The sequence below is a fragment of the Bos indicus x Bos taurus genome, chromosome 2, assembly GCF_003369695.1.
Source record: "Bos indicus x Bos taurus breed Angus x Brahman F1 hybrid chromosome 2, Bos_hybrid_MaternalHap_v2.0, whole genome shotgun sequence".
Lineage (NCBI taxonomy): Eukaryota > Metazoa > Chordata > Mammalia > Artiodactyla > Bovidae > Bos > Bos indicus x Bos taurus.
In genome coordinates, this window is record NC_040077.1 from 53,401,588 (window position 1) to 53,428,938 (window position 27,351).

General features: G+C 36.5%; 1 protein-coding gene across 1 annotated transcript in view; it reads right to left on the bottom strand.

The window, feature by feature from the left end:
- The window catches only part of ARHGAP15 (Rho GTPase activating protein 15), a 698,712-nt gene that overhangs the window by 551,983 nt on the left and 119,378 nt on the right, over window positions 1-27,351 (bottom strand). The window contains exon 5 of the mRNA XM_027561624.1: window positions 19,809-19,896. Within this exon, the coding sequence (XP_027417425.1) occupies window positions 19,809-19,896 (88 nt within the window). The remainder of the gene's footprint in view (window positions 1-19,808; window positions 19,897-27,351) is intronic.

Genomic DNA, 27,351 nt, shown 5'->3' on the forward strand with positions numbered 1-27,351 from the left:
CGTATCTTTCTTTTGTTATTTGGAGGTTAATTCCATGGAAAACTAATCAAGATGAGCACGGCTCTTATGAATGCTTCAGACAGTGAAATACTTTTACTATTTTCCCATACTCCACAACCCAGGTGATCACTGCTGTGGAAAATCTTAAAGTATGATAATGATGTTTATTGTCAAGTGATTTATGACATAGAGAAATTAAGAGCAATCCGTTTCTACAGTTACTTGAATTATGGGACACTCAGAACCAATAGAAATAATCATCAATAAGCATATGTAAGAAAAAAGACTATCTGTCCCACATAATGCAATCAGGAATAAAAAATGAAAAGATTTTACATAAGAAGCACTTTTTATGGGCCAAACATTTCTCTATGTGTTTTATGGCTATTAATTCTTATTGCACCTGTATGAAGTAAGTACTATTATTATTATCATATTACAGGTAAGAAAATGTGTCAGAGTGGTTTGGTAAGCTTTACCAAGGTAACACATGTAGGAAAGGAGGAGTCAGTATTTGAGTGTTAGCAGCGCCCCTTCAGTCTGTTTTTATCTACTATGTTGTTCTTGAAAATTGAATATACAGTGTGATCATATTCATGTTAAAACATGAAACATTTAGGGAAAAGAGAGGCTTTTCTCACTAGACTAGTACAGACATATTGATCTTGTTTCTGTCTTTCTCTGTTAAACTTGATCTTCCCACTGGGCTTTTACACCACCTGTTTACCTGGAATACCTCCCAATCTTCACATGGCCGACTCCTTCTCCATCAGATCCTAGCTAAATGTCACCTTGTCAGAAGTCTTTTCTCTGACTGTCGTATATAAAATAGTGGCATCCCAATATTACTGATAACTCTCTACCTATTTTTTTTCTATTTTCATGATTTTAATTTTATTTTATTTTTAAACTTTACATAACTGTATTAGTTTTGCCAAATATCAAAATGAATCCGCCACAGGTATACATGTGTTCCCCATCCTGAACCCTCCACCCTCCTCCCTCCCCATACCATCCCTCTGGGTCGTCCCAGTGCCCTAGCCCCAAGCATCCAGTATCGTGCATCGAACCTGGACTGGCAACTCGTTTCATACAAGATATTTTACATGTTTCAATGCCATTCTCCCAAATCTTCCCACCCTCTCCCTCTCCCACAGAGTCCATAAGACTGTTCTATACATCAGTGTCTCTTTTGCTGTCTGGTACACAGGGTTATTGTTACCATCTTTCTAAATTCCATATATATGTGTTAGTATTAATTTCACCATAGATCTCTTCCTAGTTGAATTAATATACATAGTTTTATGCTGTCTGTTTTTCTCCCACTAGAATTTAATTCCCTGAGCTGGGAACTTGCTTGCCTTTTCCTCCACTATTTTTCCAATGTATGGAACCACGTCTGGTAACTAACTGTTGTTCAATGAATATTTACTAAATTAATAAATGAAAATACCAAGGTGCAATTAAGGTTTATGCTTTGGAAGGAAGGTTTGGGCGTTTTAAAATTTCCAATTTTATACCAGTTAGGGCTTATGTTTGGTTTACTGGTTAAGCAGTCTTTGTTTTGTGAGTTTTTGCTTTGCTTGCTCTGTCCATTACTCTTAGTCACCTCCTAGTGCTCACTCATATGACTTTGACCCATATCTTATGTTCTTCATGAGCTCACTGCTTCACCTTTTCTCCATGGTTAATAATCTTCATTCTGACTTTTGCTTAACAAATCCCGCTTTCTGAGTCATTCTTACTCCCACCCTGTCATGCTTGGTTTAGAGGTTACTGAAATCTGCAGACCTTTTGGTGTTCTCCCCGTGTCAAGCCCTGGATTTCACTTCCTTTCATGTCCATATCTGTGTCCTGATTCAGCAGGCAATTCAACCTGCCCCTCTCTCTCCATCATTTGATGATTCACTCCACTCTCTCATCCACGTTTTCTTCTTCTACAATCCCCTTCATATTCCTCAAATTTATGGAAATGACTTGACTACTCAATATAGTAACATTGCAAACAATGGCCATCTACTTAAGCTGGGCTTTTGACTCTATGCAGAGACACTTTCATCACTATCATTGTGATAAGGACATTTAACATACCCCTGAAATCATTGCCAAGACTAATGTTATGAGTGCTTTGCAGAATTTTTATGTGCTCCTAGTCAGTTTCTATTTTTTGAATGGCACCTCTCTTACAAAGCTGTACCTTTTTCAAGTTATCCCACCAAATGGCTTACTCGTAATTCACAGAGGTCATAGAGCCCTTGTGCTAGAACATTCACCATTCTCCCCACTTTCATAGTTAGTCTGTCTAATCAAAATGAACAAACAGAATATATTCTATATGTCTTCCCTCTGAAAGTTTTATATCAACTTCTTTATTTCCTTACAACAATCTTATGAAGTTAACGCCATGGCCTTTAATTGACATGTGAAGAAACTGAGGCAGAGAGTGGTTAAGTTTATTGCATTAGCTCATACACTTAATAAGGGCCTCAGCTGAGATATGGATTCATTTTTATCTGACTCCAAATCCCAAGTCCTTGAACACTGCCTCCCCTCCATACCTATCCTTTTCTCCTACTAGGCCACCTAACATCCTTTTTAGGTCTAAAAATGAGAATTAACACATTCTATTTCTTCCTTGTTTCCTCATTTCCTACTTTGATTTCTGGATTCCAGACTTCTCAACCTGGGTCTATGACTTTTGTCCCTATGTCTAATGAAGTCCCATGTCTGAGCATGACAGTGACATCTATGAGCATCAAAAGCACCTGGTCTGTCTGCCATATAGTGCACGAACAACTCATAAGGCACGTCCTGCTTTTCCTCAGGGGAAGAGATGCTCATTCTTCATCCCAAGGGTTTTCCTCGGCAGTTTTTATTTCCATCCGATTACATCCCTTATTTTCTCTCAAGTAGATTATATCCTTTAGCCTATAATCACACTGAGGTCACTTTTGCTTAAAACACAAAAAAACAGAAGAAAGCAAGCACTGAGCCACAACTTCACAGTTTCTCAGCCTCACCCATTTCCTTCTGTGATGAACAGGATTCTTCAGAGTTTCCTGTAGTTACGTTCTCTGTTCTTGTTCCATTCTCTTCACAATGTCTTAACCATTAAGGTCAACAGAAACAGTCTGATGCTTTCTCACCTATAAACATTCCAGCTGAACTCTGTAATATGAAATGCTGCTGGCTCTTCTCCTTAAAACTCTTTGTCTCTCAAGCTAAGACATTTTCTCTCCAAATTCTTCACTTTTTATATGTTGCATTCTCTGTTTTTTTTTTTTGTTTGTTTGCTTGTTTTTTTTTTCACTGACTTCACTTCCTCATCCCATTTCTTGGTGGTGGTGATGGTGGTGGTTTAGTTTTTAAGTCATGTCTGACTCTTGTGACCCCAATGAATGTAACCTGCCAGGCTCCTCTGTCCATAGGATTTCCCAGGCAGGAACACTGGAGTGGGCTGCCATTTCCTTCTCCAGGAGATCTTCCCAACTCAAGGACTGAACTTGGGTCTTCAGCATTGCAGTTGGTTTCCTGTATTGCAGGTGGATTCTTTACCAACTGAGCCACCAGGGAAACCCATTTCTCAAATGTTAGTAATCCTTGGTTTATAGTTCTAGACCTTTATTATTTCTCATAGCTTATAAGCGTTCTTTGGGTTTTGTTCTTACCTATGATCTGATCCATCACTTATAAATATGCTAACTTCCCAGTGGTTTCTTGCCCCCAGAACTCTATTTTCTATCATTAGGATGTAGCACAGACAACTCTGTGAAATCACTGTCTTCTCAGAGTTGGCCCCCTTTCTCTATTGCTCATCTTGGCTAATCATTTCTTTACCTCCTTTATTCTCCTTATTTTCTTAATTCTCCACTTTCCATCAACAGCCACAAATTCTAGAACTAGACCACAGTCTCATTCGAGTTCTTATTTTCTCTAATCTGAATTCCTCTCCATGCTGTTTCTTCTGATCACAGGAAAAACCATTTCAATTAATTCTCTGTGTTTTCAATTTTTTTCTAAGATATATATCTCAAAAATAGTTCTTCTAGAAAATTTATTATCTACAGAATAATGTACAAATACCTTAGCAGAGTATACAGGCTTCTTTTCATTATCCTCCAACCACCTTCTCAGTTCCATTCATCCGTCTTTCTTCTATATGCCAGCAATGCTGAAGTTTCCAAAATGCAACATCCTTTCACAACTCTCTATATGGGGATCTGAGTATACATGCACCCCTTTTCATCTGGGACACATTTATGTCTCTCTTCAACCACTTTCCTTGCCCGCCATCTGCCATAATCTTGCTCCGTTTCATGATGTAACTCCAAAATAACCTACATGAGGCTCTCCTTCACCTCTGTAGACACAGTCACTCACTCCTTCTCACCATTTTCCCTACTCTGAAACACACTTTTTTTGACAATTTGTTTTGTTATCCACACATTACAACTGCTTTCTGACGTGTCTCTTTCCTCCAGTTATACAATCAGAACAAGTTGGATTTGTCTTATAAATCTTTATTTTCCTAAAATCTAGCAAAGTGGCCCCAAATAAGCCCTAAACAGAAACCCGTTAACTGCTCAATCAATTTATGAACTGGAAACCTGCAACAGAAAATTTCCAGATTCATTCCAATATATTAATAAATAAAATTAAAAATACACCTCAGATTTATAGTTTATAAAATGAGAAATACTTGACATAAAAATCACAATAATCTCATTTATACTGACCTTTAATAGGAACTAATATTATAGCAAAATTGAAGCAAATGATAGAGATTTTGGGCTAAATTTTAAAGTATGCCAGAAAAAGCTAAAGAGATTTTGGTAAAAGTCTAGCAAATAAAAATATCCACCTCAAGAAAAGAAAACTAAGTAAATGAAGGGCTATATAAAAATGATCCTAATCAATCATTCATTTTTACAAATTTAAAGCAAAAAGACCCAGGCTTGGAGAACAACTTTAGGGAGTAGGCTTTATTAGAGGGGGAAATTATCAGTCTTGCTAAATATTGGAATAAGTTGTTCAGAAAAGCTGCAGAATTTATTTGGAAGACAATCAAGATTTTATTCAAGAAGCCTGAAATTAAAGAATCCTTTAATAGAAAACATTTCTGATTCTACAGCTATAAAACACATGAGAAAGTCTGCTAAACTACATGATGCCAATGTATCACATTGTACGTCATTATAAAAACGCAGTTTTAAAAATGGACTAAATATAAATTTAAGTCTAAACGTGTACATAGATTTATTCTGGGTAAACTTAAAATATAAATGACTGATTTTTTAAATATTTAAATAGAAGTATTTAAAAGTTACTTCTTCTAGACAATAAAACATATAAAAGCTCTTTGCTGGAAAAGGCAAAGTTATTAAAAATTGACCTTAGGTCTTGTCCACTTCTGATTTCTATTATTTCTTAGTACATCTTTACCATTTCCCAATAATAGTGGACAGCATATTCTCTCCATAATATATTTTTCCCTGACTTAGATTAAACACTTGGAATTAAGTTCCCATTTTTCTTTATGGGATATTTGAGGGCTTTTAATGTATATTAAAGAAATATCAAAGGCCAGATGCTCTTTTACTTGATGGCATTTTCCATGATGAAGACTGGGCATGTGTGTGGGCAACAAATCATTGGGCCACTCATTCTCATACCCTTATTACTCGACGTGGTTGAAAAAAAGACAAGGCTCAGATTTTATGAAACAGGTTATTAGCTACCATTTTTTATTTTGGATTAATTGCTGTTCCAGAATATAGACTCAGATTGTCCTTATCAGTTTGAAACATGAAACACCAAATCTGTTTAGAGGAATTAAGTTCTATCACATAACTGGTTTTGTTTCTGGAAAATCAATCATGCAGGAGGATAAAACTCACTTATAAATTCTCATTTTGGCAAAATGATTTAGGAAAGAGTGCTGAATGGCTACCTGATCTTATTAATGTCTAAAGTATGGCTGCTGTCAACATAGAAGTGGATACTTTGATTGTAAGATGTGAGTTTTATGTATATGAATATAAATGGTGTTAATAATAGCTGAAATTGTTTCTCCAGTGAAATTTCTCAGTACAAGACCAAATCAAACCAGATTTTCAGAAAAGCAAAGCCTTGTTAGTGATCTGGAGCACTAGAATGTTATACGTTTGTTTACTTTGTTTGTTGAGGAGAAAGTATTCTCTCCTTTTAAGAACTTATTGTATTTATCCTGAATCAAAATCTTGCAGGAATAAACATAAAAGCTTCCATGTTTGCTGCATGCTTATATTGCCTTACGTTTATATTACATAAAAACTATTTAATGCTGCAATGTGAGTAGTTTGGGCATATTTTGATACCTCCAGCAGCCCCTCAGATTCCCTCCTTAGCCTCTCATTCACTCAGTTGGCCTCAGCTGTCCCTGTAGATGGCCAGTCCTGCTTGGGCCCATACGGTCTCACTTCCTGTGGAAGTCTAGACGCCTTCTTGGAATGCAAGACCCTCTCAGTTGCCAAGGTGCAGATAGATGTTTAGCTCCCTACCACCTCTAGATTTGGATGAAATGCTGCTTTACAGGGGATAGGATCTGACTTTCTGAGTAGTCATAAGGGTATGTCCAGGATATATACAATACAGGGAGTGGAGACTGGGTGATACTCCAGTACTTTGGCCACCTCATGCGAAGAGTTGACTCATTGGAAAAGACTCTGATGCTGGGAGGGATTGGGGGTGGGAGGAGAAGGGGACGACAGAGGATGAGATGGCTGGATGGCATCACTGACTCTATGGACCTGAGTCTGAGTGAACTCCGGGAGTTGGTGATGGACAGGAAGGCATGGCGTGCTGCGATTCATGGGGTCACAAAGAGTCGGACACGACTGAGCAACTGAACTGAACTGAACTGAAGCAAAAAATGGGACGAGATCTGGCTGATAATTCCTTCTCCTACCCCATCCTTTCCTCCTACAGACTGCTTCATGCTCTCTCCAGTTTATTTGCAGCTTCTCTGAAAATCGTGGTGCACCTGCCCAGTAGCCCTCTCCAGTGTCTCTATGAGGCTCTGTGTAGAGTGGTAGGCCAGAATGATAACACATCCTCTTTACCCTTTCCCATCATCTCCCGCCTCGCTTCCTTTTTACTTTCCCTCTGTGTCCTGCGCTCATGCCTCTCAAATAGAAGCATGGGTACTTATTTTTGGCTTTGTTTTCTAGAGAATCAGGACTGAGACAATTGGTTTCTTTCCTATGATGGGGAAAGGTAGCTCTCCACTAAAATGTGTGCAGTGCTTCCTCTTCAAGAGTCTAGACTTTCTTCTGGGAAGTAGCTCAAACAGCCAGAGGCTACATTTTATCTGTCCCCCTTTACATTAACCTTTGGCCATATTACTCATTCTCATCACTGGAATAAGAGTGAAAACAATGTGAGAGGCTTCTGAGCTCACAGCTTTAACACAGCTTGCAGACCTGCCTATGCTGTCTTAACCTTTCTTCAACCGCCACTAGGGGATGACAGAACCGAGAAATGGCACAAGCACCTTGCAGCAGAAAACTGACCAGGAATATTTGTTTTGGCCTATGGTATGAATAAGAATCACTCATACCAAAATCACTCACACCAAAATCACTGCAGATGGTGACTGCAGCAATGAAATTAAAAGACGCTTGCTCCTTGGAAGAAAAGTTATGACCAACGTAGATAGCGTATTAAAAAGCAGAGACATTACTTTGCCAACAAAGATCTGTCTAGTCAAAGCTATGGTTTTTCCAGTAGTCATATATGGATGTGAGAGTTGGACTATAAAGAAAGCTGAGCGCTGAAGAATTGATGCTTTTAAACTGTGGTGTTGGAGAAGGCTCTTGAGAGTCCCTTGGACTGCAAGGAGATCTAACCAGTCCATCCTAAAGGAAACCAGTCCTGAATATTCATTGGGAAGGACTGATGCTGAAACTGAAACTCCAATACTTTGGCCACCTGATATGAAGAACTGACTCATTTTAAAAGACCCTGATGCTGGGAAAGATTGAAGGCAGGAAGAGAAGGGGACAACAGAGGATGAGATGGCTGGATGGCATCACCGACTCAATGGACATGAGTTTGAGTAAACTCTGGGAGTTGGTGATGGACAGGGAGGCCTGGAGTGCTGCAGTAAATGGGGTCACAAAGAGTAGGACACGACTGAGCAACTGAACTGACTGACTGATGAGTAAGGAATGAAGTTCTGAAGAAATTCTGAATTGTATTTGGACAGTGAGTAGTGTTTTTTTTTTTTAACCTGAAATATCTTTACATTATTGTTAAGAAGATTAAGACAAGGATTTTAATGTATAGTCATTAAATGGCAGTTTTTGTGTTTGAATCTAGTTCTGGTTCCAAAGTCTGTTCTCTTAACCACTATGCTCTATTGCTGTATGTAATAATAATAGTGACAACAATAATAAATATATGTATTATCTTTGCTTTGTGCTAGGCATGCTACATCGATTTCCTCACACAATCTCACAATAGCTCTAGGAAGTAGGTACTCTTATTAACCCCAAACTGAAGTAGAAACATCAAAGATTGTAGCAACAAATAAAATGTGAATCTGGGATTCCTAACCCAGGTGGTCTGACTTAGAGGCTTCTAGTTCTACCTAATATGGTATACTGCTTCCTAGAGCATTTCAATTTAGGAGTGAATTTTAAAGGAAGAATAAATACGTACATTCAGTAAGTTTTAAAATGCACTGTAGAGTAAGTCCAGTTCATCTTAGAGAAATGTAAGCTCTAAATCACATGTATTACATTGACCAAAATGATAAACCACAGAGAGTCAAGCTTCATAATTAAAATAGTTTTCTGAAAGAGCCTAAGGTGAGGTTTATTGGACAGTAAGCTATTATCCATTTATAAAGCATCCTATCAATTTCATAGATTTTTGTGGTTATTAAAAATTATGTAAGATACAGAATTTATTGTGGTTAATGGCCAAATCTTGAGAAAATTATAACCAGAGAACATGGCCTCATTTATAGTAATATCGATCACTTGATTTCATTTTTTCCTTACAGAGTTTGTGTTAATCAGATATTAGAATTCATTTTTCCTTTTCTTTTCTTTCTTTAAGACCCACCTGTCATCCTCTAGATTTTGGACTGTTTTTTTTCTTTTAATTTTTAAATGTATGATGAGACCATATGATAGTGCAATCAACAGCTGTACTAATAATCTGCCCCCAATATAAGCCATGCTGACTTTGCCAGAGCACTATTATTACAAGAATTAAGACATTAGTCACAGATTTTAAATAGCTTTGTTATGCTAAGGTCAGTAGATCTATTGTAGACCTCTGTTTTTATGATTTTTTTTGAGCAGGGATCTGAATAAGGGCTTAACACTCACTTTACAAAGATAAAATAATTCCATATTCATTTTGTACAGAATACTCAATAATTCATGAATAGCTTTCTGATTAAAACTGTTTTCATCTTTTTGCTAAATCACATCATTTTACTCCCATAAATAAGTCCACTTTGTTATTAAAGTCATGCTACAGTGAATGAACATTAAATATATTGCATTATTTAATTAATGCTTATTCTCATTATCTGCATTGGAAGTAAACAATATTAAGAAAAAGTAAACAAATTATTTTAATGAAGCCTTTCATATTACTCTTTTTTTGCTTTCAAGGTTATGGCTGAATGACTGGTCTAAAAACGTTAATAGTTTATTAAATGCCTTGGAAAAGTTTTCCGTCATTAGAAGTAAAATTTGCCAGTGTTTGCCTCTGATTAGAAATATTTGTACAATGTAAAGTGAAAAACAAAAGTAGCCAAAAAATCCAAGTTACATACACAGTCGACATGTAGTTTCCATATTGAACAACTGGCTTTATAACTGTATGGTTTGAGGGGAGAAATGGTCCCTAAAATGCTTATAATACTTCAGAATTTATGTCAAAATTGATACTAAGTTTTCTGAGTATCATGCGATAAATATAAAAGGAAGTAAGGTTCACTTGGGCTGATTTTGGGTGGATGTGGAAATGAGATACTTTTTAATCAGAAATAAAGTTTGCACAATGCATTTGTTTTAGTAAGGTGCCACATAGAACACGTATTCTGGCATCACAGGAAAATACCTCCCTGTTTGAACTGGTGCTCACTGATGTGCTGATATACCATGTTTGGGCCACAGCATATTTTTCCGCTCTCCTTAGATGAATGACCCTATTTGCTTCCTTTGTATGAGGACTCTTTACAAATGAACAGACTGCTAAAAGATCAGGTCATGGGAGAATATTAGTGCATATTTTGAGTGAGAAGATGTCCTGGGATCTACTAAATGCATTGGGCCATATGATGACAGATTTAGCTGTTTTGCTATATAATCTTTATCAATACCAGCACAGGCCTTATTGCTCTCATCCATTCATAGATTTTTAGAATAGGTTTTTCAGATAGTTTAACAAGTCTTATCTTAATTTTTTAACTGTAGAAGAAACTGAGTTTGTTTCATGTTTGTATCTTTCTTTTTTTTTTTTGTATCTTTCTTAATACCTAGAATAGTGGCTTAACATCGAGCACCCTCAGTGATATTTGTAGAATTAATACATAAAGAGATACGTAAGCTGATACTTAATTCCCCCAAACTGTCGCTAAAAACTCTAACTCTTAATTTGAGGATATGCAGTAGTTGGGGCTTCCTAGATGGCACTTGTGGTAAGGAACCCACCTGCCAATGTAGGAGATATAAGAGACATGATTCAGTCCCTGAGTTGGGAAGATCCTCTGGGGGAGGGCACAGCAACCCACTCCAGTATTCTTGCCTGGAGATTCCCCATGAACAGCGGAGCCTGGAGTATACAGTCCATAGGGTCGCAAAGAGCCAGACACGACTGAAGCAATTTAGCACATATACACACACAGTATTGAGTCAGCCAAAAGGTTTGTTGAGGTTTTTCAGTAACATCTGTTTTTGGCCAACACGATATTAATGATACAGGGCTCCACAGTGCCTATAGAAAGAAATCACCTCTTCTCACAATCCGGTTCAAGGTTTAATAGTCTGCACAAAACAGTCTGGACTGGTGCATATATACCCTAGGCCTCGGAACCACCAAGAAATATTTTTAAGATCAATGACTAGCATAGTATGTGGAGCAATACAAGAAATCAATAATGCTTGGAAAATAAATAAATTAAGAAATTGATTTCCCATATTTTATCATTACTCACTCCCTTCTTTCCAGGTGAAGTGTCTTTCTCCCCCCTTTTTTCTGCATTGAAATCCTCTTCAGCCTTGAGAAACGTCCTCAAACTTCACTTCCTGTGTGGATTTATTTAGAACCCTTTTCAGCTGGAGACAATCTCTCTCTCCACTTAGTTACCATAAAACTAACTCATGCCCATGTCCATGACATTCTGGAGCAATTATCAAAGTCCGCTTTTTCACTACAATTACTTGATTTTTGGGTGTGCTTTCTATTTCTTTTCAGGCCCTCAAATGACAGATCTGAGTTTGTTTCATGTTTGTATCTTTCTTAATACCTAGAATAGTGGCTTAACATCGAGCACCCTCAGTGATATTTGTAGAATTAATACATGAAGAGATATGTAAGCTGAGCATTACTCGGCACCACAGTTTCCTTGGGAAAGGACTACCTGTAGCTAGACCTATGGTTCCCCAAGCATGTTTTCTTATATTTCTTTATCATGTTAGTCATATTCTATTATAATAAACCTAAGTATGATTCTGTTTCCCCTACTGAAACATAAGCACCTGGAGAGTAGGGATCATATATTATTAATCTGGATATCTCTAGGGTTTAATAACACATAGTTTGACACCTGTTAGGAGCTGTTAACAGTTCATAAAATAAATAAATGAATGAGTTATCTAAATTACACAGCTTCTTCCTCATGAGGCAATCCATATATATATATATATATATATGTATTTAACCAGCAGTGCATATTTGCCAGATCCCAGAGCTATAGTCCAAGGTCTACCCCATATCAGGCAGATGCTCTAAAATCGCAAAGTATGGAAGGTACACAGGAGGAAAGTTGCAATTGAATTTCAGGAGCCAACTGAAATACTTTGGTGGTACAAAAATAGATAAGTGTACCTGAAAAACGGAAGGGGATATGATCCAAGGCCTCAAAGGATAAATCAAATTGACAAATTTTGTTTCTTTAGGGTGTCTCTGGCACCAGATGAATTAAATAATACTGTAGCTGCTTTTGAAGCAAAAGTTTTTGCTCTTGGACTAAATGAATTGAAGTTAGAATTAATTTTTCTCTTGTCTCTTCCTTATTACAGTACCGGTCATTTTCAAACAAATAACACCTGGGTCATATTGCTGTTCAGTATATATTTGTTAAAAGAAGAGCCATGAGAGATTATTCTAGGGTGAAAATGTTTGGAGACTACAGACACACCTTATTAAAGAGCTGCCCCTGGTAGCAAATCTCAATCCATGGCAGTCTTCTCAATCATTTTCTTTTATCCTATCTTCCAACCAAACTAAAAAAATTCATTTCTCTTTTTAGCACACAGACCTTGCCCATTTTCAGCTTCATACCATTGTTCATTTTCATTTCATTTCATTTTTTTACTCCGCTGGAATTTTCCCTGCCCACAAATCTCCTCATACTGAAATTATAACCATCCTTCAAGGCCTAATTCAAATCTTTCACAGATGTGAGCTCTCCTTCCTTTAAATGTTATTAAAAAAAAAAAAACTCTCCTGTGTTTCTTGTTTCATCTCATCCTATTTTTTTGGCAGAGACGCTATAAAGCAAAGACTATCTTGATTATATCTCTATGCCTTATATGTAGCCCTAACGAGCAAGCTGTTCATTGTAGGATTTCAATACATATTCTTATGAAGTCTTTTCCCACCAAGGCTTATATAAATAGCACAAACTTGATTAACCAAATGCATATTTAAATGAAAGTGAGGTAGATTGTAATGAGAAACTATGCTATTTGGATCAACTCTCCCACTGAAAACAATGAAAAGTGCTGGATAAAATACTTCTTTTTAAATTTACCTTAAAAATTGAAAAGCTGAAAAGATAGTGGGAACTTCCAAGGAAAGTATTTTTTAGAGGTGAGAATCTGAACCCAGAGAGAAAGCATAATATCGAAGCAACACAACTACACCTTGTCTGAGGGCATTATCAAAAGATAAAGGCAAACTAATATTAAACCTGTAGCTTTTCTCCAATCCCAAGGGATTATAAAGAAGACTGCCTTTGTTGTAGAAGAGCAATGTAAGAGAAGAAGGAGTGAATACTTCTGTCCCTGATAAGATATAGCACAACTGTAGCCCTCCTCTTATGTACACATAACTTGAACATTTTAAGGTGTTAGATTGATCTAATCAATCACTGGACATGCCCACAGATAATCTGAGGAAAATGCAAAACACTCTGGAGTAGGATGCATTTATCCTAGACCTCGGAGATCTTCTCATGTTATTTTAATAACGATTAGCACAAAGTCAAAGGTAAGCAGACACACAGCGAAACAAAGCAACATGAGTGAGAACCAGCAGAAACTGACATAGAGCTCAGATGTTAGAATCACAAGACACAGAATATTGAAAAAAAAAAATGCCTTCTAATTTTCACACAATAAAAGTGAGTTTTTAAAATGTGTGTGAGTGAATAAAACAAGTGTAACAATGACATAGTAAATTAAAAATATAAACTTCTAGAAATTAAAATTATAATAATTAAAAAAAAACAATGATTATCACAAAGGGAGATTGAATTAAGGAATGAGAAAATAAATCAAGAGAAGTTATTTGGAATGCAGTTCAGAGAGACAGAAAGAAAGAAGAATATAAAGCATGTGGAGGCTAGTGTGAGAAAACATAGGTTTAACTAGGGGCTTAGAAGAAAACAAGAGAAAATGTAAAAGAAGTTTCATTTGAAAAGATAATAGCTTGGGATTTTCTATTAATAAACTACATTAATGAGAGCTATAATCAATTTCAGGGGACCTAACAATCTGGTCAGGGAAATAAAAAGAAACTGACATTCGAATGTATCATTGTGAAACTGTAGAAATATTATGAGCAACCAAAGAATGGTAGTTAGATTAACAGGTAACTTCTTGATCACAATAATGGATGACAGAAGACAGTGGAAAGCTATTTTAGATGTATTGAAAGAAAATTACTGCCAACTCAAAATTCTATATCCAGAGAGAATATATATTTCCAAAATGAGGGAGAAATAGAGAGATTTGAAACAAGCAGACGCTCAGACAGATTGTTACCACAAGACCCTTACTACAGGAATTTCTCAGAATATACTTCAACCAGAAGGAAAAGTAATCCTAGAAGGAAGATCTAAGAGACAGGAAACAATAAATAACGTGGGATGTGGCAAATATTGGGCAAATATAAATCAGTATTGATTCTATAAAACAGGATAAATAATGTCTAGTGGTGTTAACATAGAAAAGAAAGAATTAAAATACAGACAGAAATAGCATATACATTGGGAAGGAGATAAGTGAATTTAAAAAACATTCTAAAATAATATTTGAATAGCTTTAGTCTTTAATAAGTTATAATTACAGGCAAGTCATTAATAGAACACAAAATGTATCACTCTCAAATCAAGAGAGAAAAATATGAAATGATTAAAACAAAAAGAAAGAAAAAGCAAGACATATTTAGAGAAAGAAGCAAGAAACAAAATAAAGGCATGCAGTGATTCCATTTTACAAATTCAAAAACAGATGAAATAAACTATATTTTTAAGAGCTATAGGTATAGGTGGGAAAATAATAAAGGGTGAAAAAATAATGACTAAGATGCCATTTAAGTCTGTGACAAGGGAATAAGCTATGATGACATACAGATAATTGGCAGGGCTTGTAGGGTCTATATCTTGACCTGGGTGGTGATTATGCAAAAGTTTGATTAATACCTGTTAAAATATACAAATTTGTTTAATATATTTTACTAAAAATAGATTCTGCATTATTTTCCAATGACAGTATTTAAAATTTTAAAGTGAGTTCCAAATCAGAATCTAGAATATGACCGGTGTCTTTTCCTTTATAAATCCAGAAAACCCAGATCTAAGGACACCACTGGTTTTCCAATGCTCCTTTTCACAAGAGGGTCAACCAGTCTGGACCAAACAAGTGAACAAAACAAAGACAGTGTATATAGACATTAAGAAGGAGACAGTGTCCTCTCTTGGTGAAGACTATCTTTCTTTCTGAAGTTTTATCTGACCTAGATTTGGGATTAGGGTATTTCCTTCATGTTAGAAAGTGAGAGCAGTAGTAGGTGGTAATGTACCCATTTCTTTTTTTTCTCAATGAAATTTCAGTTTTGTTATGGGTTCATCAGTTTGAGAAGAAAACTTATATAGACATGAACTTCAGCCCACTCATCCATTATTGATTCAAAAGCCATCCTACTCTTTAATGACCTTATTGAAAAAGAAAAAGAGAATAGATCAGTCCTCCCTGAATAAGTCACTGAGGACACAGAGCCTATGAAACTCAGATTTACACACACCAGCAAAGTGATTCTACATCTCTCTTCAGGGGAGAGACTGCTTTTGATAAAAATGGGACATGGTTATAAACTGAAAGAATTTCAGTGAGAAAAAAATATTGTCACACATGGAATGTGGGATCAGGCACCACAGTCTGTGACATGCTGTATTAAATGTGAAAGCAGTAAGTGTAAGAGGCAATGGAGGAAGATACATATGGAATGTATATATGGACATCAGGATGTTACATCTATAACCCCAGATAGAGAAATGGCTTCACAAACAATATTTTATGCTGCCTGTGGATACATATTTCTTTTTTTGGAGACTATACATGCTGGCATTCCTTGAATTAATATACTTTTTCTTCTCTGCATGTGTGAATCAATTCAAGTGACTCAATTCAATGATAAGTTATAATTATTAGGTTAGTGTAAACATAATATCAGTTTTTGCATGGTTGAAATTTGCCATTTGATATTGGAATACATACTTAAATAAGTGTGGTTAGGTTATACATCATCTGAATGCACATTTCTCACTTGATATTCTTTTTGCTAATGACTTAGTACTTGCTGTTTATATTTATTTTAAACTATGGAAAGGATGGACAAAAAGCAAATTTGAGTGATTTTCTTATTAGAGTTCAAAATAGCAGCAGAGACAACTTGCAACATCAACAACGCATTTGGCCCAGAAACTGCTAATGAATGTGCAATGCAGGGGTGGTTCGAGAAGTTCTGCAAAGGATATGAGAGCCTTGAAGATGCGTGAAGTGGCCAGCCATTGGAAGTTGACCATGACCAGTTGAGAGCAGCATCAAGCTGGTCTTCTTAAAGCTACACAAGCAGTTGCTGAAGAACTCATCAACCATTCTATGGTCATTCAGCTTTTGAAGCAAATTGGAAAAGTGAAAAAGCTTAATAAGTGGGTGCCATATAAGCTGACTGAAAATCAAGAAAACCGTCATTTTGACATGTTGTCTTCTCTTATTCTGTGCAACAACAGTGGATCATTTCTCAATTGGATTATGACATGCGTGAAAAGTGGATTGTATGTGACAACCGGTAATGACCAAGTCAGTGGCTGGACTGAGGAGAAGCTCCAAAGTGCTTCCCAAAGCCAAACTTGTACTAAAAAAATGTCATGGTTACTGTTTGGTGGTCTGCTGCTGGTCTGATCCATTACAGCTTTCTGAATCTGGGGAAACCATTACATCTGAGAAATATGCTCAGCAAATTGATGAGATGCATCGAAAACTGCCATGCCTGCAGCCAGCATTGGTCAACAGAAAGGGCCCAATTCTTTTTCATGACCACGCATCGCACAACGAATGCTTCAAAAGTTGAACGAATTGGGCCAGGAAGTTTTGCCTCATCCACCATATTCACCTGACCTCTCACCAACCACCACTTCTTCAAGCATCTTGACAACTTTTTGCAGGGAAAATGCTTCCACAACCAGCAGGATGGAGACTATGCTTTCCAAGAGTTCGGTGAAGCCTGAAGCACAGATTTTTACACTACAGGAATACCCAGACTTATTTCTCATGGGCAAAAAGTGTGTTGATTGCAATGGTTCCTTTTTGATTAATAAAGATGTGCCTGAGCCTAGCTATACTGATTTAAAATTCAAGGGCCAAAACTGCAATTACTTTCGCATCAATTTAATACATTATACTTCCTATTATGTACTACAGAATATAGTATATTTATTTTTAATAGAGTATATTGGAATATAATAATTATTTTAAGATTATTGTGTATATTTTTATAAATTAATTTTACTCCATACTAATTATCTTGGCAAATATTACTATCCCCACTTTATAGATGAGGATTCTGAAACTCAAAGCAGTTGAATAACTCTTTTCAGTTCCTAAGTGGCAAACTAGAATAGAGTCCTCTGTGGTTGAACTTCAAAACCCTTCTCCTAGCCATTTTGCTGGTTTGTCTCATCAGTGCATTAGCATTTGAAGATCATTCCTATACACATTAAAATATCGTTTACTCTTCTAAACACATTCTGCACTCACTTAAGCAGTTTCTATGCACCCCTTGCAGAAAAGGGTAGACTTTTCCCCAAAAGTACCATGAACAATAATACCAGAGCATGTGTAAGGGGGCACAAGAGAAATTCAGAAACTTGAGAATAAATCTCTTTCAAAATAAAACCACAGTATCTTTAATCAAGGTCTGGCAATCATCATATCATTTCTCTGAGACTGGTATTGGTAAATGTGGGCTATCCCACCAAGCCTTTAATGCTTGTTAGAAATGTATCCAAGAAGTTGACTAACAAGGCAATTCATGCAGTACAAACAGGAATCTGTGATTCTTTCCCCCATTACCACAAACATAGTTACTGCCCTGAATTTGCTTTAAAGACAGTGAGAGAAATTGTAAGAGCACTGAAAATGGGACGGTAAATAATAAATAGGGACTACCCCTCCAAAAAAAAAACAAAGGTTAACAAATTTTTTCTGAAGGTAAAACCTATTTTCAATTTACAACAATTCTGAAGCTTGATCTGGAGGCATGCAATGAATGAGGTGACTTTCAAGGTCTGCCTATTATGGAAGGGGGAGTTCTCTTCCACCTATAGAAAATTAAGCAGCTGATAATGATATCTCCTGGTATGAGATTTAAATAATAAAATCAAGCCAAAAACTTTAAATTGAAATCTAATTTCTCCCATTACCCCAGCACATTCATATCAACTCTGCTCCAATGGCATTCTTCTCACCCAGCAAGACAAAGATCATCTTCTCAGCAGCCAAACTCAGAAAGGCAAGCTACTTTCCTTCCTTCCTGACTTTCCCTTCAGAACTCATTCAAAGGGAAGACAAAGGACCTGTGGGTGGATGGGAGTTGTTTTGTGCCTGGGCCATAGGGATACTTTATTTTTCTTAAAAAAGATTATCTCAACATTACTGTAGCCAAAAAATAAATAAAAAATAAAAACAAAACCCTAAAACAAATATCCGAGGCAGTTTAAATTAAAAATACAAAGGACTGAGATATATTTTTAATTTCTTCATAATTAGTTTACAGATTGGACTGCACTGAGACTCCAAAAATCAGCAAGCTACTTGGGGATAAAGGCTATTGCAATTATCAGGAGCAAGCCAAATGCTACCTTTTGTTCTTACTAAAATCTTCTCCTTTAAAAAAAAATCTCCTAGCAAATGATTTTCTATTTCCTATTTAAAGAGGATTACATAGCAAACACCACTAGTGGCTGGAAAGCAAAGAACTTTCCATCGTTTTATTACCTGCCAAATACAAATTAGCTCATTGTGGTTAATTCCTGCCAGGAGACCCCTTTCCTGGCTGCCCATCAGGCCAATGGGGTATGGCAGGTTGGTTCCTGCCTGGAGTCCTTCTTAATCAGGAGGCTGTCAGATATGCTGCTTGCCCACTGTCTCCGACATCGTGTGGCAGTTCTCGTGTTCGGGCAGTGAGGTTTTGAGCTTGTATTGCCCCAGTAACTAGCTCAGAATTGCTCCTACTTAGGATCACTGTCAAATCTCAGTGGGCATTTGTAAGGTCTTCCTCCAGGTACAAATCAAGAAGCCCTACAAATTTCACTTTGTAATAACTACAGGATACAGAAATTGTATTAGTGCCATTAGATTGAGTCATAGAACTATTCAGAAAGGTTAGCTGGATGTAGTGAAGTCACAGTTAGACTAAGATAAAAAATCACTTTGTTAACATTGAGTATTTCCTCATTGGTAACACTCTATATTAAGGTGCCATTTATAAACAGCTTATTATTATTTATTAATGTGTGAAGCACTTTATAGCATGCTAGATAACAACTTAAATTCATGTATTAAAGATGCACATACATGGTTTAATACGATTTATGTCCTATAATATTCTTTAAAACAGCTTCCCATAGTCTCATCCGTTAAGCATTTATTACTAATGCATTTTATAACATGCTTTATAATACATTATTTGAGCAAGTAGCTGCATTTAGTGATCATTTCATAAATAAGAATAAAGCATTTATAAATGGCACCTTAATTTAAAGTGTTACCTTCCCATTACTAGATAGCTGCTCACTATTCATCCCATTTTGTGATTATTCTCCAAATGCACCACTTAATAAAACAGACACTAAGTTCTATTTTCCCTTCATCTGATTAAAAGTTTATTGAGTCATTTCTTCCATCTGCTTTCAGATGTTGCTAGCTTGGAGGCTTTAGTGCGATTTCTGTTGAAACTGAACTTTCAATTCAACAATATTTCTATGAAGATTATAATAGTAAACACAGAGAACTACTCACCATGTTAGACAGCGCCTGCTGTTTGGACTCCTTGTAAAATTCAATTTTCCGACTAGAAAGAACAATCCAGGAAGTAGTCCAGTTTTTCCTTAGGAGAGAAAAAAGCAAATAAAAAGCAGTATTACTTGAAGAAATTAGCACAAATATTGCATAAGCAACATGTGGAATAAGTAGAGACTATCTCTTTTTTAACTAGAATTCCTAAAAGTCTTTTTCTTTATTAAAATCTATAGGTGGTATGGAATATGTATAATAATAAAAGATTCTGTAGTTTTTAGATCATGGCATTTACAGTAAAAGTTTCATTTGTAGATCCTCCTCAAATCTTTTTCAGATATTAAAAATCCAACTTCATGTATCCATGTCCCCCACTCCCTAAAAAGCTGTTCCTACAGCAAACTAAAAAGAGAAATCAGAACATTGTCCTTCATTGTTCAGTTCACTACAGTTCAGTCGCTCAGTCATGTCTGACTCTTTGAAGCCCCATGGACTTCAGCATGCCAGGTTTCCTTGCTCAAACTCATGTCCATCGAGTCACTGATGGCATTCAAACATCTCATCCTCTGTCATCCCCTTCTCCTCCTGCCTTCAATCTTTCCCAGCATCAAGGTCTTTTCCAATGAGTCAGTTCTCATCGGGTGGCCAAAGTATTGGACTTTCAGCTTCAGCATTAGCTCTTCCAATCAGGACTGATTTCCTTTAGGATTGACTGGTTTGACCTCCTTGCAGTCCAAAGGACTCTCAAGAGTCTTCTCCAACACCACAGTTCAATAGCATCAATTCTTTGGTGGTCAGATTTCTTTATGGTCCAACTCTCACATCCATACATGACTGGTGGAAAAACCATAGCTTTGACTATATGGACTTTTGTCACTAAAGTAATGTCTCTGCTTTTTAATATGCTGTCTAGTTTGTCATAGCTTTTCTTCCAAGGAGCAAACATGTTTTAATTTCATGGCTGCAGTCACCATCTGCAGTGATTTTGGAGCCAAAGAAAAACATCTGTCACTGCTTCCATTGTTTCCCCATCTATTTGCCATGAAGAGATGGGACCGGATGCCATGATCTTCATTTTTTGAATGTTGAGGGTTTTTTTTTTTTTGTCTTTAAAAAAATTTTTTATTGGAGGCTAATTACTTTACAATATTGTGGTGGTTTTTGCTGAATGTTGTTTTAAACCAGCTTTTTCACTCTCCTCTTTCACTTTCATCAAGAAACTCTTTAGTTCCTCTTTGCTTTTGGCCACAAAGGTGGTGTTATCTACATATGTGAGGTTATTGATATTTCTCCCAGCAATCTTGATTCCAGTTTGTGCTTCATCTAGTCTGGCATTTCGCATGATGTAATCTGCATATAAGTTAAATAAGCAGGGTGACATATATACAGTCTTGACATACTCCTTTCCCAATTTGGAAACAGTCCGTTGTTCCATGTCCGCTTCTAGCTATTGCTTCTTGATCTGCATACAGATTTCTTAGGCGGAAGATAAGGTGGTCTGGTATTCCTATCTCTTGAAATATTTTCCAGTTTGTTTTGATCCACACAGTCAAAGGCTTTAGAGTAGTCAATAAAGCAGAAATAGATGTTTTTCTGGAATTCTCTTGCTTTTTCTATGATACAGTGGATGTTGGCAATTTGATCCCTGTTTCCTCTACCTTTTCTAAATCCAGCTTGACCATCTGGAAGTTCTCAGTTCACATACTATTGAAGCCTAGCTTGGAGAATGTTGAGCATTACTTTGCTAGTGTGTGAAATGAGTGTAACAGTGAGGTAGTTTGAACATTCTTTGTCATTGGAATGAAAACTGAACTTTTTTAGTCCTACGGCCACTGCTGAGTTTTCCAAATTTGCTGGCATACTGAGTATAGCACTTTAACAGCATCATCTTTTAGGATTTGAAATAGCTTATCTGGAATTTCATTACTTTCACTAGCTTTGTTCATAGTGATGCTTCCTAAGGCCCACTTGACTTTGAACTCCAGGATGTCCAGGATATGCTCCTTCATTGTGACATCTCTTCATGGGTTTAGTACACATCAGAGTCTTGAAAACTAACCAGCTAATCTCTCACTGTCTAGCTCACAATATTTTTCAATGTTGAAACTCAACAGAAAGCAAAAATGAAAATAAAAGGAGTCAAATGTTTTTTTTTTTTCCTTTTTTGCCAGTCAAACTAGCTAGAACTATAAGGAATGATACCAAGGGCTACTTATTGAGAGTGTGGAGAAATGAATTCTCCCATACAATTTTGGTGGAGTTCAAACATTTTTTCAGGAGTGAATCTGGCAATATGTTTTTAAAAAATATTTTTAAATGTGTATATCTTTCAATTGAACAAGTTTATTACTATGAATTTAAACTGATCCTACAAATAATCTTATAAGTTAAGGCTCTCTGCCCAAGAATGAAGTGCATCATTTCTTAAGTCTGCATGTAAAATATCAAAAAAAGAGAGACAGGTTATGAAAATTGCATATTATGGATTCATATAAGGAGCTAATTAACCCTGTCTTGTAGAAGAATCCTGATAAGGGAAGTTTTCAATGTCAATCATAATATAAGATATAGTTCAAAATACCATACTGCACTATTTATCTATGACTGTCTTCACCCATCCCAGCCCCTTCTGATTATTAATTCCCATTCATCAGAAGTTCAAACATTATGTTTTTAAATATGTCTTCCGTGACTTCCTCACACAGCACTTAAGACATATTGAAAATAATATTTTGTAAATTTCACTTCTCTCTTTCCCCCATTAAATAAAAATCCCCAAACCAACAGAAAATACTTTATATTTACAAAGATACCCCCAGTGACAAGCAATATGAATTGGAAAGAGTAGGCGATAATTATATATTTGTTGAGTTAATGATTAAACTTAGGCATGGGGGTATAAAAAAAATTGGATATAACAACAGTTAAATCAGAAAGTGAAACCCCAACTTTGATTGCCCTTTGCATTGCATTGTTACTTAAATAACTAGATCTGTATAAGTTTGTGTCATGAAGAATACCCTTCGATTAGATGGTAAAACATTAAGGAGATTAATATACATTAAGTTTCTATCTATTACATCATGTTGCTGATGTTTGCTTTGGTTTAACACTCATTTTTGAATAGCTGAATTCATTTTACAAAAGTGATTTTTTTTTAAAAAAGGTTACTAAAAGACTATTCTGGGCAATATAAAACTACACAAAAATATGTTTTAAATGACCATTTAAGATCTTTGTATAATTTAGTTCCACTTTCCTCATAGACTCTAGAGGTTTGATTGAAAGAACAGTTTTGATTCAGTCAAGTTAACATTTACAAGACTAGGTGGCTCTTACATGCTTGAAGCTTTCCTACTTATACACCATTGTATTAAAAATGAAAAACAGAAACAAAACACACATAATGTGTATGTTTCAACATGCAAATACGAACTCTATGTTGTTGGACCCACTTGTCTTCAAATAGTCACTTTTTCAATCAGATGACAATAAAGATGGAAGAGCAGGAATAAAAACACATAGACCTTTTTCTTCCTTTGCTTTAGTTCCTATTTCTCCTTTTATTTACCACCAGCAGCAAGATGAACTGAAGCATCTGTAGCCTTCTTCTGACAGAGGTCTTAATATTAGATGATCCAAGATAGAGTAAGCATTGGCAGGACTGCTGATCTAGACTGGGCATCTTTGTTATCTCCACCCCTCACTTTTACCATATGTAACCAGCAAGAATGGAATATCCTCAGACATGACAAAATCTTTATTTAACCTGCCTGTTATATTTCCTACTATATTTTTAATCTCCTGGCAGGAGATATTCTATACCTTATTTGCTTCCTATCTATAGCAAGCCCTGGATAAACGGTTCTGATTTGATCTGTTTCAGATGTTGATCGTTTATAGAACGTGTTGGCATTTTTCCCTTCCTTAAACTTGGAACTGGAATTGGTTAGAAATGAAGTTGCATGAAATTCGATTATCTCATGGTTCTCAGAACTTTGAGCTGCTGTAAAGAGTTCCCTCTTAGGTGAATCTGATGAACAGGCTGAAGAGGGTAGGAATTGTACGTGTTGTAACTTTGGTAATATAAATTGCTCTGGTACTTTACATACAGTGTAATTTCTTTTTGAACTTATAAACTACAAATAATATCTATGAATACAAGGGATTTTTCCAACTTGTTTAAGATAATATCATTTCAAAAGGAAGAACAGAATGCTGGTTTATAACATTTCAGATGCCCCAATTTTAATTCAGTTTTTCATGATCTCTTTTAAAATAAGAATTAACATAAATTATTTTGAGTAGTATAAGTTTGATCGTCTAGTGGAGATTTAGCTTCTCAAAAATATGATGAAGATATTATATCCACTTACTAGTACAGAAAATAAGATTCAGAGTGTTTAGGTAACTTACTTAAGGCTACACATTTAGAGACAAACCCAGTTTCTCTGATTCTGAAGCCTATAATCTCTTTACTAATTTATATTGTGTTTTTTAGATTAAGGAGTATAGGTGTGCTTCATTTTATGGTGCTTAGCAGATATCGCATTTTTTACAAACTGAGGTTTCATGGCAGCCTTGCTTCAAGCAAGACAAAAGTCCAATAGCATTTGTTCACTTCATGGCTCAGTCACATATTGGAAATTCTCACAATATTTCAAATTTTACATTATTGCGTTTGCTATGATGATCTGTAATAGTGATCTTGATGTCATTATTGTAACTGTGTTCGGGCGCCATGAACTATGCCCATATAAGACAGCTAACTTAATCCATTGGTTGTGTGTGTCCTGAATGCTCTACTAACTGGTCTTTCCCCAACTTTCTCCCTCTCCTCAGGCATCCCTATGCCCTGAGACATGTCAATACTGAAATTAGGACAAAGAGTAACTCTGCTGCTGCTGCTGCTGCTAAGTCGCTTCAGACGTGTCCGACTCTGTGCAACCCCAGAGACGGCAGCCCACCAGGCTCCCCCGTCCCTGGGATTCTCCAGGCAAGAACACTGGAGTGGGTTGCCATTTCCTTCTCCAATGCATGAAAGTGAAAAGTGAAAGTGAAGTTGCTCAGTCGTGTCTGACTCTTAGCGACCCCATGGACTACAGTTTACCAGGCTCCTCCATCCATGGGATTTTCCAGGCAAGAGTACTGGAGTGGGGTGCCATTGCCCTCTCCTGAGTAACTCTATAACAGCCTTAAAGTGTTCAAGTGAATGGAAGAGTCACATCTCTCTCACTTTAAATCAGAAGCTAGTCGTGATTAAGTTTACTGAGGCAGGCAAGTCAAAAACTGAGACAGGCTGAGTACTATGCCTCTTGTGCCAAAGTTAACCAAGGGAAGTCAAAGTTTTAAAGGAAATCAAAAGTGCTAATCCAGTGAACACATGAATGATAGACAAGCAAAACAGTCTTATTGCTGATAATAGGGAAAGTTTTAGTGGCCTGGATAGAAATCAATTCAGACACAACACTCCCTTAAACCAAAGCCTAATCCAGAGCAAAGCCCTAACTCTCTTCAATTCAGTGAAAGCTGTGAGAGATGAGGAAGCTGCAGAAGAAAAGTATGAAGCCAGAAGAGGTTGATTCATGGGGTTTAAGGAAAGAAGCTTTCTCTAAAACATAAACAGACAAGGTGAAGAAGCAAGTGCTGATGTGGAAGCTGCAATAAGTGATCCAGATGACCTAGCTAAGAACATCAACGAGAGGGTTGCACTAAACAACAAATTTTCCATGTAGACAAAACAGTCTTCTGTTGGAAGAAGATGCCATCCAAGACATCCATAGCTAGAGAAGAGAAGTTGATAACTGACTTCAAAAACCTTAAAGCACAAACTGACTCTCTTGTTAGGGGATAATGTAGCTGGTAATTTTAAGTTGAAGCCATTGTTCATTTACCATTCTGAAAATCTTAGGATCCTTAAGAATTATGCTACAGATAGGATGACAAATCATGGGTGATAGCACATCTCTTGACAATATGGTTTATTGAATATTTTAAGTCTAGTGTTGAGATCTACTGCTCAGAAAAAAAGATACCTTTCAAAATATTATTGTTCATTGACAATATACTTGGTTACTCCAGAGCACTGATGAAGATACGCTATGAGATTAATGTTTTTATGCCTGCTAACACAACATCCATTCTGCAGCTTATGAACCAGGCAGTCTTATTATATCAAGAAATACTTTTTGTAATGCTATAGCTGCCATAGGTCATGATTCCTCTGATGGATCTGGGCAAAGTAAACTGAAGACCTTCTGGAAAGTATTCAATATTCTCCATACCATGAAGAACATTCCTGATTCAGGGGAGGAGGTTAGAACATTACCATTAACAGGACTTTGAAGAAGTTGATTCCAACCCTCATGAATGACTGTGAAGGGTTCATTCAAGATTTCAGCAGAGGAGTGAGTGCAGATATGGTGGAATTAGCCAGAGAACTAGAATTAGAGGTGGAGCCTGAAGATGTGACTGAATTGTTACAATTTCATGAAAAACTTTAAGGGATGAAAAATTGCTTCTTATGGATGAGGAAAGAAAGTGGTTTCATGAGATGGCATCTATTTCTGGTAAGTTTCTGTGAAGATTGTTTAAATGACAAAAAAGGATTCAGGATATTACATAAGTGTAGTTGATAAACCAGTGGTAGAGTTTGAAAGGACTAAATCCAATTTGAAAGAAGTTCTACTGTGAGTAAAATGCTTTTAAACAGCACCGCATGCTACAGAGAAGTTGCTTATGAAGGAAAAGTCAATTGATGTGGTAAACTTCATTATTTTCTTGTTTTAATAAGTTGCTGCAGCAACTCCAACCTTTAGTAATCACCACCCTGATCAGTCAGCAGCTATCAACACTGAGGCAAAACCCTCCACCAGCAAAAAAATATTATGACTCACTTTTTTGTGAGTCATATTGAGGCTCAGATGATGATCATCATGTTTTAGCAATACAGTATTTTTGAATTAAGGTATATACATTGTTTTTTTAGACATAATGCTATTAGATTATTAATAGACTACAGTGGAGTATAAACATAAATTTATATGTTCTGGGACACCAAAAATATCATATGATTCTCTTTGGTGCCTTATTCTCTTTATGGAGGTGTCCTGGATCCAAACCAGCCATATCTCCAATGTATGACTGTATCAGTTTCTTGGTTAAGGAGATTGTCCATGTCAGCTTTCACCTTAGTTTTGGTCCTAAATCTCAAGTTATAGAAACTAGAGTGCAGAGCCTATGGCAAGGTACAAGTCATCTGGACTGCCTTATTTACTATTTTACCTAATGATAATTAGAAGGATTGGCCAAAGGCCCACTACTCTCAAGCGCTTTTTTTCTCTTGGGAATTGAACTGATTTAAAGGAGGCATGGACTGTCACCCCCACCCCGCCCCCTGTAGCTCAGCTTTAAAGAATCCACCTGCAATGCAGAAGATGCAGGAGACATGTGTTTGATCCTGGGGTCTGAAAGATCCCCTGGAGGAGGGCCCGGCAACCCACTCTAGTATTCTTGCCTGGAGAATCCCATGGACAGAGGAACCCGG